Below are 16,726 nucleotides of genomic sequence, written 5' to 3' on the forward strand. Positions count from 1 at the left end.
GAGTTGAAAACTCGCCGCCTCCAGGCTGCCAGGACGATGGGGTGAGGTTGGCCGGTAGCCACGTTGCACAGGAGGGTCCTCTCACCTGGGCCTACGAGAAAGTCCTGCAGCTGCAAACCCAAAACTGCGGTCCTGTAGCTGGAGATCTCGTCGTCTGCCTGCTGTGTCTCCGCCAGTGCTGCATAGGGACAGGGCCTGGACAGCTGGTCTGGAGAGTGCGTCTGCCATGACGTTATCCTTTCCTGAGACATGCTGGATGTCCGTCGTGTACTCAGAAATGTAGGACAGATGTCGCTGCTGGCAAGCCGAGCAGGGATCGGACACCTTTGTGAATGCGAATGCGAAGGTCAACGGTTTGTGGTCCGTGAACACGGTGAACGGCCTGCCTTCTAAGAAGTACCTGAAATGCCGGATTACCAGATACAGCTCCTGATTGAAAGCACTGTACTTGAGTTCGGGTGGTCGTAAGTGCTTGCTGAAGAATGCCAGGGGTTGCCAGTGCCCCTCAATGAGTTGCTCCCACCGACTGCTGTGTCAGATGCGTCCTCCGTGAATGCAGTCGGAACGTCCGTTCTGGGGTGCACCAGCATCGCGGCATCTGCTAAGGCTTCCTTGGCTTTAACGAAAGCGGCAGCGGCCTCCTCGTCCCAAGTAATGTGTTGCCTTTACCCGACATCAGGGTGTACAAAGGGCGCATGATACAGGCTGCTGAGGGGAGGAAACGGTGGTAGAAGTTCACCATACCAACGAACTCCTGTAGGCCTTTGACCGTGTTGGGCCGGGCAAAGTGGCAGATTGCGTCTACCTTGGCGGGCAGAGGTGTTGCCCCGTCTTTGGTAATCCTGTGGCCCAGGAAGTCAATGGTATTGAGACCGAACTGGCATTTGGCCGGGTTGAGCGTGAGGCTGAAATCACTCAGGCGGGAATAGAGCTGGGACAGCTGCTCCTGGCAACTACTGCTGGCTATAAGGATGTCGTCCAAATAGATGAATGCAAAGTCCAGGTTGCGACCCACCACATCCATTAGCCGCTGGAATGTCTGTACGGCATTTTTCAGGCCGAACGGGGTGATAAGTGCTGTTTTGGGGATGTCTTCAGGGTGCACTGGGATTTGATGGTATCCCCAGACGAGGTCTACTTTGGAAAATATACTTGCCCCGTGCAGGTTTGCTGCAAAGTCCTGTATGTGTGGCATGGGGTAGAGGTCTGGAGTGGTAACCTTGTTCAGTCTGCGGTAGTCGCCGCATGGTCTCCAACCCCCAGCTGCTTTGGGCACCATGTGCAGGGGGGAGGTCCATGGGCTGTCGGACCTCCATACGATCCCCAATTCCTCCAACCTCCTGAAATCCTCCTTCACCAGGCGGAGCTTTTCCGGGGGGAGCCTTCGTGCACGGGTGTGGAGGGGTGGTCCCTGGGTCGGGATGTGGTGCTGAACCCCGTGTCTGGGCATGGCTGCCATGAACTGACATTGGTGTCAGAACCAATGGAAAGCCCGCCAGGAGTCTGGTGAATTCGTTGTCCGACACTGTGAGTCCAGGTGTGGGGCAGGCAACTTGGCTTCACCCAGGGAGAACGTCTGGAAAGTCTCCGTATGTACCAGTCTTTTCCCTTGCAAGTTGACCAGCAGGCTTTAAGTTCGCAAGAAGTCCGCCCCCAGGAGTGGTTGGGCCATGGCGGCCAGTGTGAAGTCGCACATGAACCGGATGGCGCCGAACTGCAGCTGCACTGTGCGGGTGCCGTAGGTCCGTATCGTGCTGCCGTTTGCGGACCTCAGGGTGGGTCCTGGCTTCCTGTTGCGGGTGTCATACCCGTCGGGGGCAAGACGCTGATTTCTGCTCCTGTGTCGACCAAGAAGCGGCGTCCTGACTGTTTGTCCCAGACGTACAAGAGGCTGTCCTGGTGGTCAACTGCCATAGTCATTAGTGGTAGCTGGCCCTGGCCCTGGCCCTTGCAGGACGGGCGACAACAGCGGGCTTTTGTGCCCCACCACTGGTGGTAGAAACACCACTGTTCACTGGCCTCCTCTCTCCTGCCTCCTGTGCTGTGTGCGCCCCCCCTGCTGGGCTTGGTCTGGTCCGCTGATGGGCGCGTGGCCTGGTAATCTGACTGATGGACACCACGCTCTCCCTCTTGGCTTTCCACAGCACGTCTGCGCGGGCCGCCACCTTCCGGGGGTCGCTGAAATCTGCATTGGCCAGCCACAGATGTATGTCCTCGGGCAGTTGCTCTAGGAACGCTTGCTCGAACATGAGGCAGGGCTTGTGTCTGTCAGCCAGGGCCAGCATCTCGTTCATTAATGCTGACGGCAGTCTGCCTCCCAAACCACCCGGGTGAAGCAGACGGGCACCCCGTTCACGCCGTGAGAGGCCAAAGGTCCCAATGAGCAGCGCTTTGAATGCTTCATATTTGCCTTCTTCCAGGGGTGACTGTATGAAATCCGCAACCTGGGCAGCCATCTCCTGGTCAAGGGCGCTCACCATGTGGTAGTAATGCGTGGAATCAGAGGATATCTGCCGAATCTGGAACTGGGCTTCTGCCTGGCTAAACCACACGTGTGGTCGCAGCGTCCAGAAAGTCGGCAGTTTTAGCGAAACTGCGTGAACAGATGAAGAGTCGGTCAACTTTGGTCCAAATCTCGTTTGGACTGTCCGGGTCACCAATGTACCGATGTACTACATACAGAGCTAGAGATGACACGCAGTCGGTAAGTCGTTTCGAGACTAGTTTATTCAAACTTCGCGGCGCTGGCATTTAATCCCTAGCGCCTGCCCTCTCTGGGTGGAAATGACGTCAAAGGTGCATTACCAAAGTCTCCCCCCGCGTGCTGGCTATTTGTGAGCTACTTTGCCTGCGCAGAAAGTGGGTTGCCACACTCCATTATTTCATGCAGCTATCTTCTATTAATTGCCATATGAAGCTCAATTAAATAAAACCAAGGGACAAACATCTAAAGGCTAGCACACAGACGAAATGATCAAAATGTAAAGCTGATACAGAAAAAGGGCTTTTCACAGTTCCTATGTCTCCACTGCATCTGTCACCTTTTCTCAGTTCTGCTATCCCCACTGCATCTGTTTTCAGAATGAGGCTTTCCATTCAGATGTGCTCTTTCTTCAAAGAATGGTGGTTACCTTCCTCTACCACTGATGCTGCCCTTAACCACATCTCTATTTCCCACACATCTGTTGCAATAACAGGGATAGAGTTGCCTTGTTCTTACCTCCCACTCAAGAGCTACAGAAAAGAGAAAGAGCTTAGTGACATGGTGTCATGACAACTACCTTTCCCTCAGTGCCAAAACAAAAGATCTGGTCATTGACTTTAGGAAGGGGGTGAGTAGTGAGGATGGTGCACAGGTTCCTACTTAGGGCACCATGATAGTGTAGAGGCTAGTGTGATGCCGTTACAACTCGCTGCATCTGAGTTCGAACTTCAATTCTGACGCCATCTGTATGGAGTTTGCACATTCTCTCCATAAACAAACAGGTTTCCTCTGGGTGCTTATGTTGAGAGGGTTGAGAGGTTCAAGTTCCTAAAAGTTAACATCAACAATACCCTTCCCTGGTTCAATCACACAGACATCACATTCACCAAAGTTCACCTACTTCCTCAGCAGGCTAAAGCAGTTTGGCATGTCCCTGTTGACTCTTACAAATTTTTACTGACGTACCCCAGAAAGCATCCTATTTGAATGTACCATGGCTTGGAATGGCAACTGCACATACAACACATCTCAGAAATCAGCCTCCCTTCGTGGACTCTTTACGTTTCTCGATGGTTGGTATAGCAGCCAGTATAATCAAAGATCACCCATCCCGTACAATTTCTTTTCTCAAAGCAGAAGGTATAAAAGCCTAAACCACCAGGCTCAAGGACAGTTTCCATCCTGCTGTTATAAGGCTATTAAATGATTCCCCAGTATCATAAAATAGTCTATTGACCTCGATATTACCCTGCACCTTCCTTATTTTCTATCTATATTTCCCTATGTAATTGTACATCTTATTCATCATTTGTCAATTTTACCTCATGCTGCCTCAATGCAGAGTTGCAATTAATTGATCTATATGAATAGTCAAGATTTTCACTGTACTGTTACGAATGAGGAGCAACTCTGATAGGCAGAAGGGTGCAAAGTCACCCCCCCCCCTTTTCAGAATCGCAAAATCGCTACTATTTCGGGTCTCATACCAAGGAAATGAGAGAGAGACAACGCAGAGATACACAAAAGTGGAATGTCTCCTCCTAACGAAAGCGGAACGGAACCACTGATTACTGCTATTGTCTCTTGGAGAAGGATTGTGTATTGAGCACTGTCCTATTCATTGTCTCTCAACATCCTCCTTGATGAATCTTTGAACAAGATCTTTCTTTAAAAAATGGCAAAGATCTACTCAATCTTTCCTCATTTGACTATTCTTTCATCACAGGAATTACCCTGATGAACCCTCCTATGAAATATCCCTCAGTAAACAAGCCCAAAATTGTATTAAACATACATAAACTCCATCCAAAACTTAAATTATATACACTACATTAGAATCCCCTAGTAGTGAAAACAAAATTCATTTTATCCCCTGTTCAACTACCAAGCTGTTTGTTGTTTGTTGGTGGGGGACTTGTGTGTGTGTCCACCCTTGCCTGGGTGACGAGTCCGCCAAGGAAGAACGGTCTAGCTAAAGGACGGAGGGGTCATACGTAAATGGCCACAACAACAACACATCGACGGATCAAGATCGTAAAGGAAAGTTGGCAAGTTAATAGCTGTTGCTCTCTCTCTCTCTCTCTCCCCCCAACAATGGCAACACAGCGATCAACAACTACCGCAGCCTGCATGAACAGAACTGAACTTTATATTTCCATCGGACAATTCATTATCCCCTAGACAACGATAGAGCTTATTTCTTATTATCATTATTATACCCGCACTTTTAGGTTTAGTATTGATGACGTATATTATCTGTATATTTGCATTGATATTATTTTTGTGTAGTTTTACTAATAAATACTGTTAAAAATAGTATCACCAGACTCCAACGGATACTCCTATCTTTGCTGGTAAGATACCCAGTTACGGGGTTCGTAACAACTTGGGGCCTCGTCTCGAGATTTGATACCAAATTGGATGGCCAGTGAATCGGGCTTAAGTCCAGACTTGGATCTGGTTGCGTGGGTAACCAGACGGGAAACCAGCAAAGATGGACATAGACGAATTTACACAAAACCCGACTTTGAAGGCACTAGAGGAGGCCACAAAGACGGACTTGGTAAATATTGCGAAAGGACTAAATCTCGCAGAGGTGAGGTCGTCAATGACAAAGTGGGAGATGCGGAGGCCCATAACTCAGTATTATATTGAGAAGAATGTGTTTTCGGCTGAGGTATTGGAACAGATCCCTGAAAAGGTACCTTTTCAGCTTGGTATGAGAAGGGTGTGCTCTTGGATCGTTGGTGTGCGGCAGAATTTTTGGCGTTTCAGAGAGTTAATTCTGATTGAGGAATTTAAAGGTTGTGTTTCGGATGATATCCGAATGTATTTGAACGAGAAGCCGAATAAGTCCATATCAGAATTTGCCAGATTTGCAGATGAATATGCCCTAACCCACAAGACAAAGTTTTCCTCAACTAAGAGTTACCAGAAAGACCGTAGGAATGGTAGAGAAAGCTGGCCTGCTGAGGTAGAAATTCAGCCAGGAGCTAGTGGTAAAAGTAAGGAGGAAGAAAGGCAAGCTGGCAGGAGGGCTCCTGGCTTGACCTGTTTTAATTGTGGAAAGGTTGGTCATATTGCATTTAAGTGCTTTGCTCTGAGGAAGGATACAGGAAAAGGGAACGCAGCAGTCCCTAAAGGGTGTATTGTGTTGATCAGCAAATCGACGAGAAAGCCCCAGGTAGATAAAATACGAGAGGGGTGTGAGAAATTTATTTCAGAAGGGACCGTGTCTGTGAAAGAGGAAGATACACCAGTTCCAGTGCAGATCTGGAGAGATACTGGAGCTGAGCAGTCATTGATTCTCGGTAAGGTACTAGATTTTGGTCCTGAGACGGGAGAGGTAGTTTTGAGAGGCATAGGAAAAGGGACAGAAGCTGTGCCTTTGCATAGGATCACTATAAATTGTGATCTGGTATCTGGACCAGTTGAAATAGGGGTACAGTCAGAATTACCGAGAGACAGTGTGGACCTCCTTCTTGGTAATGATTTAGTAGGGGGTGAGGTGTGTTCAGCCATGAAGCTGACAAACAAGCCTGTGAAGGCTGAGGACCCGCTCCTAGGTTCCAAGATCTATCCCGCATGCGCGATCACTCGCAGCATGTCGAGAAAGGCAGCTGAGAAAGAGACCAGTTTGAATCAGTCCAGTATCGATTTGGCTGAGACGTTTTTACCGACCCTGTACCAAGAGGGGTTAGAAGGTGGTAAAATGGAGAATAGGGAGGTGAAAGAGAGTAAAGGAGAGGAGGTAGACCTACACTTAGCCAGGAGGAAATTTATAGAGGCACAGAGTGAAAATGAGAAACAGATAAGGCTGTTAGAAGGTCCAGGGTTGAACATGGATGATCTGTCTGGCTTGACAGAACTGTTTGAAGAAGTTGAAGAATTTAAATGTGTTCCCGATAATGATATAAGGGCAATCCTAGATGAAAAGGATGCCATTACCTTGAAGGTGTGTGCTGGGTTAGCAGATGAGGTTGTTTAACCCGCAGGGTTGAGTTTACTCCAGAAGGGAGTTGCCCAGAGAGTAACTGGGAGGATCAGGGGAACAGAATTTGAAAAGGGGTGGGTATTGAAAGCCTGGAAGAGGCAGATGTCCTGTCTGAGTCTGTTCAAGATGTGGATGCACATGGTACTGAACCTAGTAATGAAACTCAGGAAAAGTCTGAGGTATCTGATTCAGTTGAAAAGGAATGCAGTCCTTTTGGGTCAGATGGACTTGGTTCAGTGAAGAAAGGGTTAACCTCGGTACTAGTGGGAAGTGAGAATTCCCAGTTGTTTGTGTTAGAAGGTGTGTTAAAAGTTAGTGAGGAGATGGAAGCTGGTCATGTGAATATTATTATTGAAGGGGAAGGGAAAAGTGTAGTTCCTAAATTGAATAAAAAAAATTTAAAGTCTGGATTGGTTTCAGAAGCAGTAACCAGGCTGAAGGAGCAATGGCTTGTTAACAAGGTGCCTGTGAATCAATTACAGTTTGATGTGGAATGTAAAGGTACCCCACTTGCTAATGTTATTCAAGGGTGTGCTGTGAAGAGGCAGAATTTGAAATGTTGTTTCGACAAAGAGGGATCACTTGCAGATGTGAAACTGAAAATTAACAGAATGAAGGGTCCTGAAGATAAAATTAATGCTTAAAAATAAAGAATTGTGTGGAAGTTCGGAAGATGGGCTAAGTTTGGAAAACACTGTTGATAAAATAACTCCTATGAAAGGAGTATGCGAAAGCCTATTCCACACTGGTGAGCAAGCTAACCACGTGAGAGTTAAGTGGAAAAGAGGCGAAGGTTGACAAAATGCCACTTTAAATAACAGGATCTGGTTTTGAGGGATTTCGACAAAGCATGTAAATAATAAAGACAACACCATGGAAGATTGACTGTTAAGTTTAAAAGTAAAATAAAGATAAGTATTTGCATAAACTTTTGTAATGTACTAGAGAATAATCACACATGTATTGGTTCACATTTTGTATTATATACCTAAGATCACAACCCTTTAGTTTTGTTTTTGCTGAAGAAAAGGAATAAAAAAATAAGTGGTTATTAAATTGGAGTCTGATGCTACAAGATATTAAGATATTAAAGGAAGAGACAATGTAATCGCTAACTGTTTAGATGCTAAATTGAATGTATAACTGTATTACTCTGTAGTGAAAACTCTTTTGTATTGTGTTAGATTCTTAAATTCGGTAAGACTGTATTAGTTAATTTTCCCCTTTTGGTGAAAATTCTTAGAAGGATGGAGGTGTTACGAATGAGGAGCAACTCTGATGGGCAGAAGGGTGCAAAGTCGCCCCCCCCCCCCCTTTTTGAGAATCGCAAAATCGCTACTATTTCGGGTCTGATACCAAGGAAATGAGAGAGAGAGACAATGCAGAGAAACAAAAAGTGGAATGTCTCCTCCTAACAAAAGCGGAACGGAACCACTGATTACTGCTATTGTCTCTTGGAGAAGGATTGTGTATTGAGAACTGTTCTATTCATTGAAACCCCTCAGGGGCAACCAGAGTGGTCTGGTTGATGGGTTGCATCATCCCAACCTGATTGACACCTGAGACCCCGTGAATGGGGATAAAAGTAAGGTCTGGGGAACACCCCTCAGATGCACCAGGAGAGACGCTACGAGACTGGTGGGGGACTTGTGTGTGTGTGTCCACCCTTGCCTGGGTGACGAGTCCACCACGGAAGAACGGTCTAGCTAAAGGACAGAGGGGTCATACGTGAATGGCCACCACAACAACGCATCGGCGAATCAAGATCATAAAGGAACGTTGGCAAGTCAATAGCTGTTACTCTCTCTCTCCAACAATGGCAACACAGCGATCAACAACTACCGCAGCCTGCATGAACTGAACTTTATATTCCCATCGGACAATTCATTATCCCCTAGACAACGATAGAGCTTATTTCTTATTATCATTATTATACCCTCACTTTTAGGTTTAGTATTGATGACGTATATTATCCGTATATTTGCATTGATATTATTTTTGTGTATTTTTACTAATAAATACTGTTAAAAACAGTATCATCAGACTTCAACGGATACTCCTATCTTTGCTGGTAAGATACCCAGTTACGGGGTTTGTAACAGTACTTTGTTACATTTGACAATAATAAAAATTTACCATGGATAATGTTCCAGTAACATTTTTGGGTAATCTATCATGCACAGCACACAGGTCCTCTCTAGTTTACAAACACCTGAGTAATATTTTCAGTGCAAACAAGTGCTTAGGAGATCAGTAGAATGGATGTGGATAGATTTGCTGGCCATTGCAGGTCTGCAAGCATCTTCTGCTGAGTGAGAACAGAGCATTTCATTACTCCTCCACTCCCTCACTCCAGGAACCACATCCCACCGAACTGGGCCACAACAATCAGGGGAGAGTTAAACTGGCTGGCTGGCAACTCTGCCAACACCTGCCTGCTCTCCTGTCACAGGAACTTGTGACCCTTCTCCGCATGCTGCTTTTGTTCATTTACAATTTACAAATGGTTTCGGTTATGAAACTTATTGAGAATGTAATTCTGTTGTAAACTGGCAACTGCTTGTACTACAATACATCACAGGGAATATCATTACTTCTTCAAGAATTTTTCTTTTATGTTCTTGCTAAAAGGTTCCTTCAGGTGTCATGGCCAGGGAAGGTAATGGAGATAAACTTTCACTATCTGTTAAATGCTCCCAATGGCATACACCTCAAATAGGCTCTGACAACCATGTCTAGCTCCTGGCCTTCATGACCAGCTTAGCTACTAAGCCCAGCAGAAACATTTCTACTGACAGGAGCAGGGGCAAAGTTGGGCTACTGTTGCCTTAAAACCAGTTGCCTCAGGCAGATGGAACTCGTCAGTCATGGTTAGCAGATTATCCAAGAGAAGGTAAACTGTCTTCTTAAACCTCCACTGCCTCGTGGCTATAGCAGCTCATGGGGAAGGCTTCAGGAGTAAACCCTGAGGAAAAATCTGGAGCTGCAGTCCCTAAGGAAATCCAACATTGAGATTAACACTGACTGGAAACTCCTGCAATGCTGCTGGTGCCAAACTGTATCAGTCTCTGCCGTTTCTTTGGATTCATCTGATGCACGAAGAGGAGGAACTTCTGCATGGGCAACAACTTGCAATATCCATGGTCTTACTAATAAGTGGTATCTGACCAGCTAATAGCACTGATGCATCAGTGGAGGACAACGACCAAGACTTGTTCATGTGGCAGTGAAGTTACGTTCTCACTTCACTTTGACAAAGTTCTTTTGAGCATACAATAGCACCTAACGTGAATAGAATTGACATAAAAATAGCTGGGAAGACTGCAGTATTTTGGGTATATCATCTGCCCGTTTCACCAACCTGTCTACATCCCTTGAAATCTATTACCTACCAGTTTTTCAAGCTGTAAAAAAATGCCCTGTACACTGAAGCCTAAATCATTAATGTAGTGGAACCACCCTAGCAAATATTCAGGAGCTAACAAACTAAGCAATTTCTTCTAACGTGCAAATCTGTTTGCTAAAATCTGTCTTTGTCTTAATGCCAATTTCATATCTGTGCTACCACAACTTTTCTGTTCAATGGGTTTCAATTTTACTGAGAAACATATAATGTGGCACATCAAAAATGCCGGCCTCAAGTTTGTCAAAACACAAGAACTCTCCAAGTTATCCACAAATCTGAACAAGAAGACAGCTGGGGCCCTGCTTTAATGCACTTTCAAAAGCACAGCATATCTGCAATGGTGCTCTGAATTGTTCATCTGGATCATGTGCTCACCTTTAGCAGTTTCAATGCAGGACTTAATTAAGACATCAAAATACAATGCTGGACCACCCTAAGAGATGGGAGGGGTAGTTCAACTCTGGGATTCCTAGATCAGTGCAATCAAAACATACACACCAAACAAATAGTATGCCATATAGCATTAAGCCTGCTGTTGTTTCACTTCTGAAGCTATCTACCCTCAGCTGAGATGAGACATTGTCTCTCAACATCCTCCTCGATGAATCTTTGAACAAGATCTTTCTTTAAAAAATGGCAAAGATCTACTCAATCTTTCCTCATTTGACTATTCTTTCATCACAGGAATTACCCTGATGAACCCTCCTATGAAATATCCCTCAGTAAACAAGCCCAAAATTGTATTAAACATACATAAACTCCATCCAAAACTTAAATTATATACACTACATTAGAATCCCCTAGTAGTGAAAACAAAATTCATTTTATCCCCTGTTCAACTACCAAGCTGTTTGTTGTTTTTACGTTAGCTTTGTTTCACATATTACCAAATATCTATTTCAACTGTACTATTATACAAGTTATAATGTTATTTGAAACGCCTACATCAATTTCTACAAAACCAAAAAAAGTCTTAACTTCCTTACAGATGGATGGTAGAAGATTCAGTAGATGTGGTAGTGCCAGGGCTTGGCTTCCGGATGAGCTCAATGCCTTCTTTACTCACCTTCTGTCAAACCATGGAGGAACCTTCACAAACTCCCACAGCCCCTAATGACCCTGTGATTTCAGTCTCTGAGGTTGACGTAAGAGAGGGTGAACCCACAGAAAATACTTAGTCAAGTACTAAAGACTGGCTGATGAACTGGCTGGACTGTCCACTGATATCCTTAAGCTCTTGGTTCAGCAGTCTGAGGTACCAAACTGCTTTAAGCAGCCCTCAATCATACTGGTGCCTAAGAAGGACATGGCAACCTGCCTCAATGACTATCATCTAATAGCACTTATATCCACTGTGATGAAGAGTTTTGAGAGGTTGATGATCAAATACATCAAATTCTGCCTGAGAAACCTCTGCAATTTGCCTACACCAGGTTCACTACAGATGTGATTTCATTGGCTCTTCAATTAACCCTGGAACATCTGGACAGCAAAGATGCATACCTCAGGATGCTCTTTATCAGCTGAATCTCAGTATTCAATACTATCATTTCTTTAAAACTAATTAATCAGCTTCAAGACCTTGGCCTAAGTACCTCCTTGTACAATTGGATCTTCGATTTCTTCACTTGCAGACCCCAGTCAGTCTGGATTGGCAACGTCTCCTCCACAATCTCCATCAGCAAAGGTGTACCACATGTGTTTAGCCCCTTACTCTTCTCCCTTTACACTCTGACTGTGTGACTACACACAGCTCCAATGCCATAATAAAGTTTGCTGATGACACCACTGCCATTAGCTGAATCAAGAGTGGGGATGAATCTGCATATACGAAGGAGACTGAAAATCTGGCTGAGTGGTGCCACAGCAACCACCTCTTATTCAATGTCAGCAAGAACAAGATTATTGACGCCAGGAGGAGGAAACTAGAGGTCCATAAACCAGTCCTTATCAGAGGATCAGATGTGGAGAAGGTCAGCAACTTTAAATACCTTGTTGTTATCATTTCAGAGGACTTGTCCTGGGCCCATTACATAAGTACAATCATGAAGAAAGCACATGGTGCCTCTACTCTGTAGCAGTTTGTGAAGATTCAGTACAACATCTAATACTTTGATAAACTTCTAATAGATATGTGGTGGATAGTATATTAACTGATTGCATCACAGCCTGGTAGGGAAATACCAATGTCTTTGAATGGAAAATAATATAGAAAAATTTCTTGAAGTTGTTTTAGCCGGGGGTGGTAGAGGTGACAAGCCCCTGCTACCTATTAAATGCTGCCAATGGCGTGTGCATCAAATAGCCCAACAACCAAGTCCAGCTCCTGGCCTTCACATGTGGCTTAGGCTACTAAGCCCAGTGGAATCATTTCTACTGATAGGAGGGGCAAATGTGGGTTACTGGAGTCTGAAAACCAGTCGCTTTGGGCAGATGCAGCTTGTCAGCTGTGATTGGCAGCAGAACTAGAAGGAAAACTCTATACCTACTCGTGAGGAAAGCTTCCGGAGTAAACCCTGAGGGAAAAATTTGGAGTTGGAGTCCCTAAGGCAGTCGTACATTGGGTTCAACGTTGACTGGCAACTCCTGTGGTGCTACTGTAACCAAATTATTGGTCTTTGCCATTCCTTTGGGTTCATCAGTTGCATGGAGAGGGGGAGCTTGCTGCATGAGCAACAGCTTGCTCTCCAAATCGTATTGCCCAGGCTTGTGCATCTAAGGACGCAATAGCCTGGTCCACTCTGACCGACAGATGCCTCAGACAGACAAAGAGTAGTGGATATGGCCCAGTCCATTACAGGTAAAGCCCTCCTTTCCACTGAGTTGTCAAAGGAAAACAGCATCCATCATCAGGGATCCCCATCAACCAGGCCAGGCTCTCTTCTCACCACTGCTATCCGGACAAAGGTACAGGAGCCTCAGGCCTCCCACTACCAGATTCAGAACAGTTACTATCCCTGGAACCAGTGGGGAAAACATCATTCAACTGTCCGATCACTGAACTGTTCCCACAACCTTTGGACTCACTTTCAAGAATGCGATTATTTAATGCTTATTATTATTATTTGTCTTCCTTTTGTATTTGCAGTTTGTTATCTTTTGCACATTGGACGTCTGTCTGCCCTGTTGGGTGTGGTCTTTCACTGATTCTATGATGATTCTTGGAGTTACCTAGTATGCTTGCATTAAAACAAATCTCAAGAATGTATATGGTGTCGTGTATATACTTTGATAATAAATTTACTTTGAAATTGTCAAGAATGCAATGTACATTGCCGTTCATTGAAGTATGTTCAGCAAAGCCACTTTAACTTGAGACTATGTGAAGTAATATAACCAAGTGTGGAAACCACAACACTACTTGTTTCGGCAGATTACTTAATACATGTATCATACTTCATCTGCCCAGCCTAGTCTACAAATTAATTCCCAGCCCAGTCCTATGATTTCTTCGTTCCATTTCGTCCCAGCCTGTAATATCCCCCAGGCCCCAACCTGAGACATGTCATTTGAGGACCCCTCCTACCATCCAGCGCCCTCACCAGATTTGGCAGAGGACTGATGCTAGTCCCGAACTCTGTTTACAGCCCAGGCCGTCCCCCGCGCACCCACCCACCTATCCAGCCAAAAGGTCCAGGGCGAGTTGAGAGGGACGCCTGACTTGTCATGACTGTTGAGCTCCTCGATGTGCCCCTGATCGAGGTGAACGGTCTCTTGCTCTGCGGCCTCCGGGGCGGCCGTACCATCCTTCAGCTGCTGCCGTAAATCCCGACTGGCGGGGATCGCCATTTTCAGCCACAAAGCGACGCTTCCGACACCGGGAGCCGGGAGCTAGCGCGGGGGTGGGAGGGCGCATGCGTGCCAACTCCTGCCTCGGTCATTGACGTCACCCACAATTGCGTCACACACCGGCTGGGCTGTCATTGGTTGCAGCTGCGGCTGGGGAAGACCAGCGCTGCTCGCCGAGGCAGGACTGCAGTTGATGCGGGGGAGGAAGACTAACAGGTGACGCTTGCTGCCCTCACACATCCGCTCACGTCTGGGACAAATGTTGGTTTAGGCCAATGGACCCAATCCGACTGCCAACTGTAGGCAAACAAATCTGTCCTGTTCTAACACCCCTCTCTCTCGGCTGAATTTAGTGAGATCGTCCCCTTCGCCTCATACAATGGAGCTCGTTTAGAACACCATCAGCACCACTTCAGTCACGGGAGCTGAGGCTGAGCAAGCTATTTGTTCACAGAAATGGATGAGAGAACGGGCCTTACACTAAACACACAAGAAACATAATTATTTTAAAACACTTGATAGGAAGAACACTTGATGTGTAAAGTTCTATTACTCTATGACAATGATACCTGTCCTGCATATTTTTAAAGCAGGTACTTCTAAGTACCGGAGGAGTACCTAGTACCAAGGCACTACTTGTACTGAGCAAGATCCATTGGGCACACCATATCATCAGTATATGTGACCCTAGATTTCCAACACAGCAGTCTACTCTGAATTTCACATTGGGTATAGATATTCGGAAAGAAAATAAATGCTTCATGTACACTCAGTGGCCACCTTGTTAAGCAAAGGTTAAGCAAAGTAATGTCACTGACAGTAAATGATAAAATACTGGTATTTGGTAATGTGTAAGTGTGGGCTAGCAGGTGGAGGCACTGGTCAGCCTTGGGGAAAGTAGCCAATTTTGATTCTGGTGGTCCTGGTGTGGATGCTACATAACCTTATCCCTGGGTGGGAGTGAGACCAACAGTTCATGAGCTCAGTTGTGGGATTCTTTTCCAGCACCTTCCTGAAAATATGATCTTGACCGCGCCAGTACATCCTTAGGAATCTGTGGAGATTCGACATGTCCTCAAAAATCTTGACTAACTGCTATAGATGTGTAATCAAAACTGCATCACAGCCTGGTATGCTGATGCCTTTGAAAGGAAAATCCTACAAAAGGAAGTGGATTCAGCCAAGTACATCATGGGTAAAGCCCTCTCAACCATTGAGCACATCTACATGAAACACAGTCATAGAAAAGCAGCTTCCATCATCAAAGATCCTCACAATCCAGGCCATGCTCTTTTTTTACTGCTGTCATCAGGTAGAAGGTACAGGAGCCTCAGGACTCCCACAATGTTCAGGAACAGTTACTACCCCTCAACACTCATCTATTGAGATGTTCTCACCACAAATGATCTCACTTTAAGGATTCTTTATCTAGTTATTACTTTGTACATGCTTTTGTTATTTATTGCTATTTACTTATATTTACATTTGCAGAGTTTGTTGTCTTCTAAGCTCTTGCTCTTTTGTTGAAGCTATTTACAGTTACTGTTATAGATTGGCTAAGTATGCTCACATGATAAAGAATCTGAGCTGTATGTGGTGACATAAATGTGTAATGCTCCGTAAGGTTTCACTGCTAATGTAATGGCTTCTTTGTAATGTTCACTGCTGAGGTAACAGTTTCTGTGTAGCAGCAATGTTTGGGTTATAGCTGGAGATAACAGGACTGTGGGATGCATGGTAGCCAATCAGGATTTTGTTGCCCTGTCTTGTGAATCTGGAGGAGAGAGAGAGAGAGAGAGAGAGAGAGAGAGAGAGAGAGAGAGAGAGAGAGAGAGAGAGAGAGAGAGAGAGAGAGAGAGAGAGAGAGAGAGAGAGAGAGAGAGAGAGACAGAGACAGAGAGAGAGAGAGAGAGAGAGAGAGAGAGAGAGAGAGAGAGAGAGAGAGAGAGAGAGATTTGGTAGATGACCGGATGAGGTGGACTCGGAGTGAGGGACCGAAGGGCAGCAATAATTGGAGGAGGTTGATGGGGTCCGATCGGCCTATGAGTGAGTTCCAACTTTGTGCACAGACTGTTAATAAGATTGGGCCCTTTTTTCCTTTTTATTTTGTTTCTCTACTAACAATATAGTCAAAGTAAGAGTTATAAACCTTAATCATTTAATCGCATATTGTGTACTCTATGTCACCCCCTATATTAAGCCGCTAGGTGAAGCGAAAGTTTCAATTGTGGGGGCTTGTCCGGGATTGATTCCGTTGGATGCTCTATGATTACCCTGAGCAATGAACCTGTGGGGAAGATATTTGTACTCCAGACGAATTGTTAATTCCACTGTTGTGCTGTTAAAGTTGCGATTGTGAGTGGAGGTTTGATAAAATGGTGGGCACAGCTCTTGTTTTAATGCAGACCAGCGCTGAGGTAGCTGGGGGCGGAGATTTCAAAGACAGAGTACTATCATTTCTGAGGAGTGAAGGGAAAGAGTGGTCGGATTTGGAATGTCTAATTAGTCCACATCCCCTGGTGAAGAGTGAGAATTCTGAGGTAATATCCGCTCTTACTTCTCTGGCGAAAAAATGGAAAAATCAGATTCAAAGTCCCAGCTATGGCAGGCTCCACATATTCTCTGGAATAACGTCCACCCTAAAGGGGAGGAGGATTATGAGATGTGGGCGGAGCAGACCTCTCAGTTGTTAGATGAGTGGCAGGGCTCGGATGATGAAAAGCGACAGAGATTGGTTGAAAGTTTGAATGGGCGAATCGCTGTCGTTGTGAGAGTCGTCAGGTAAAATTTTCCCGTAGCGACAGAATTCAATTATTTGCAAGCAGTGGACAAT

At 45.4% G+C, this 16,726-nt stretch overlaps 1 protein-coding gene across 1 annotated transcript in view; it reads right to left on the minus strand.

Annotated features, from left to right (window-relative positions):
- eif4e3 (eukaryotic translation initiation factor 4E family member 3) overlaps positions 1–13,974 on the minus strand; it is a 78,448-nt gene extending 64,474 nt beyond the window's left edge. Inside the window, exon 1 of the mRNA XM_059944328.1 lies at positions 13,721–13,974. Within this exon, the coding sequence (XP_059800311.1) occupies positions 13,721–13,893 (173 nt within the window). The 5' untranslated portion in view covers positions 13,894–13,974. The remainder of the gene's footprint in view (positions 1–13,720) is intronic.
- Between the last annotated feature and the right edge of the window lie 2,752 nt (positions 13,975–16,726).

The sequence above is a fragment of the Hypanus sabinus genome, chromosome 19 (genome assembly GCF_030144855.1).
Source record: "Hypanus sabinus isolate sHypSab1 chromosome 19, sHypSab1.hap1, whole genome shotgun sequence".
NCBI classification, from domain to species: domain Eukaryota; kingdom Metazoa; phylum Chordata; class Chondrichthyes; order Myliobatiformes; family Dasyatidae; genus Hypanus; species Hypanus sabinus.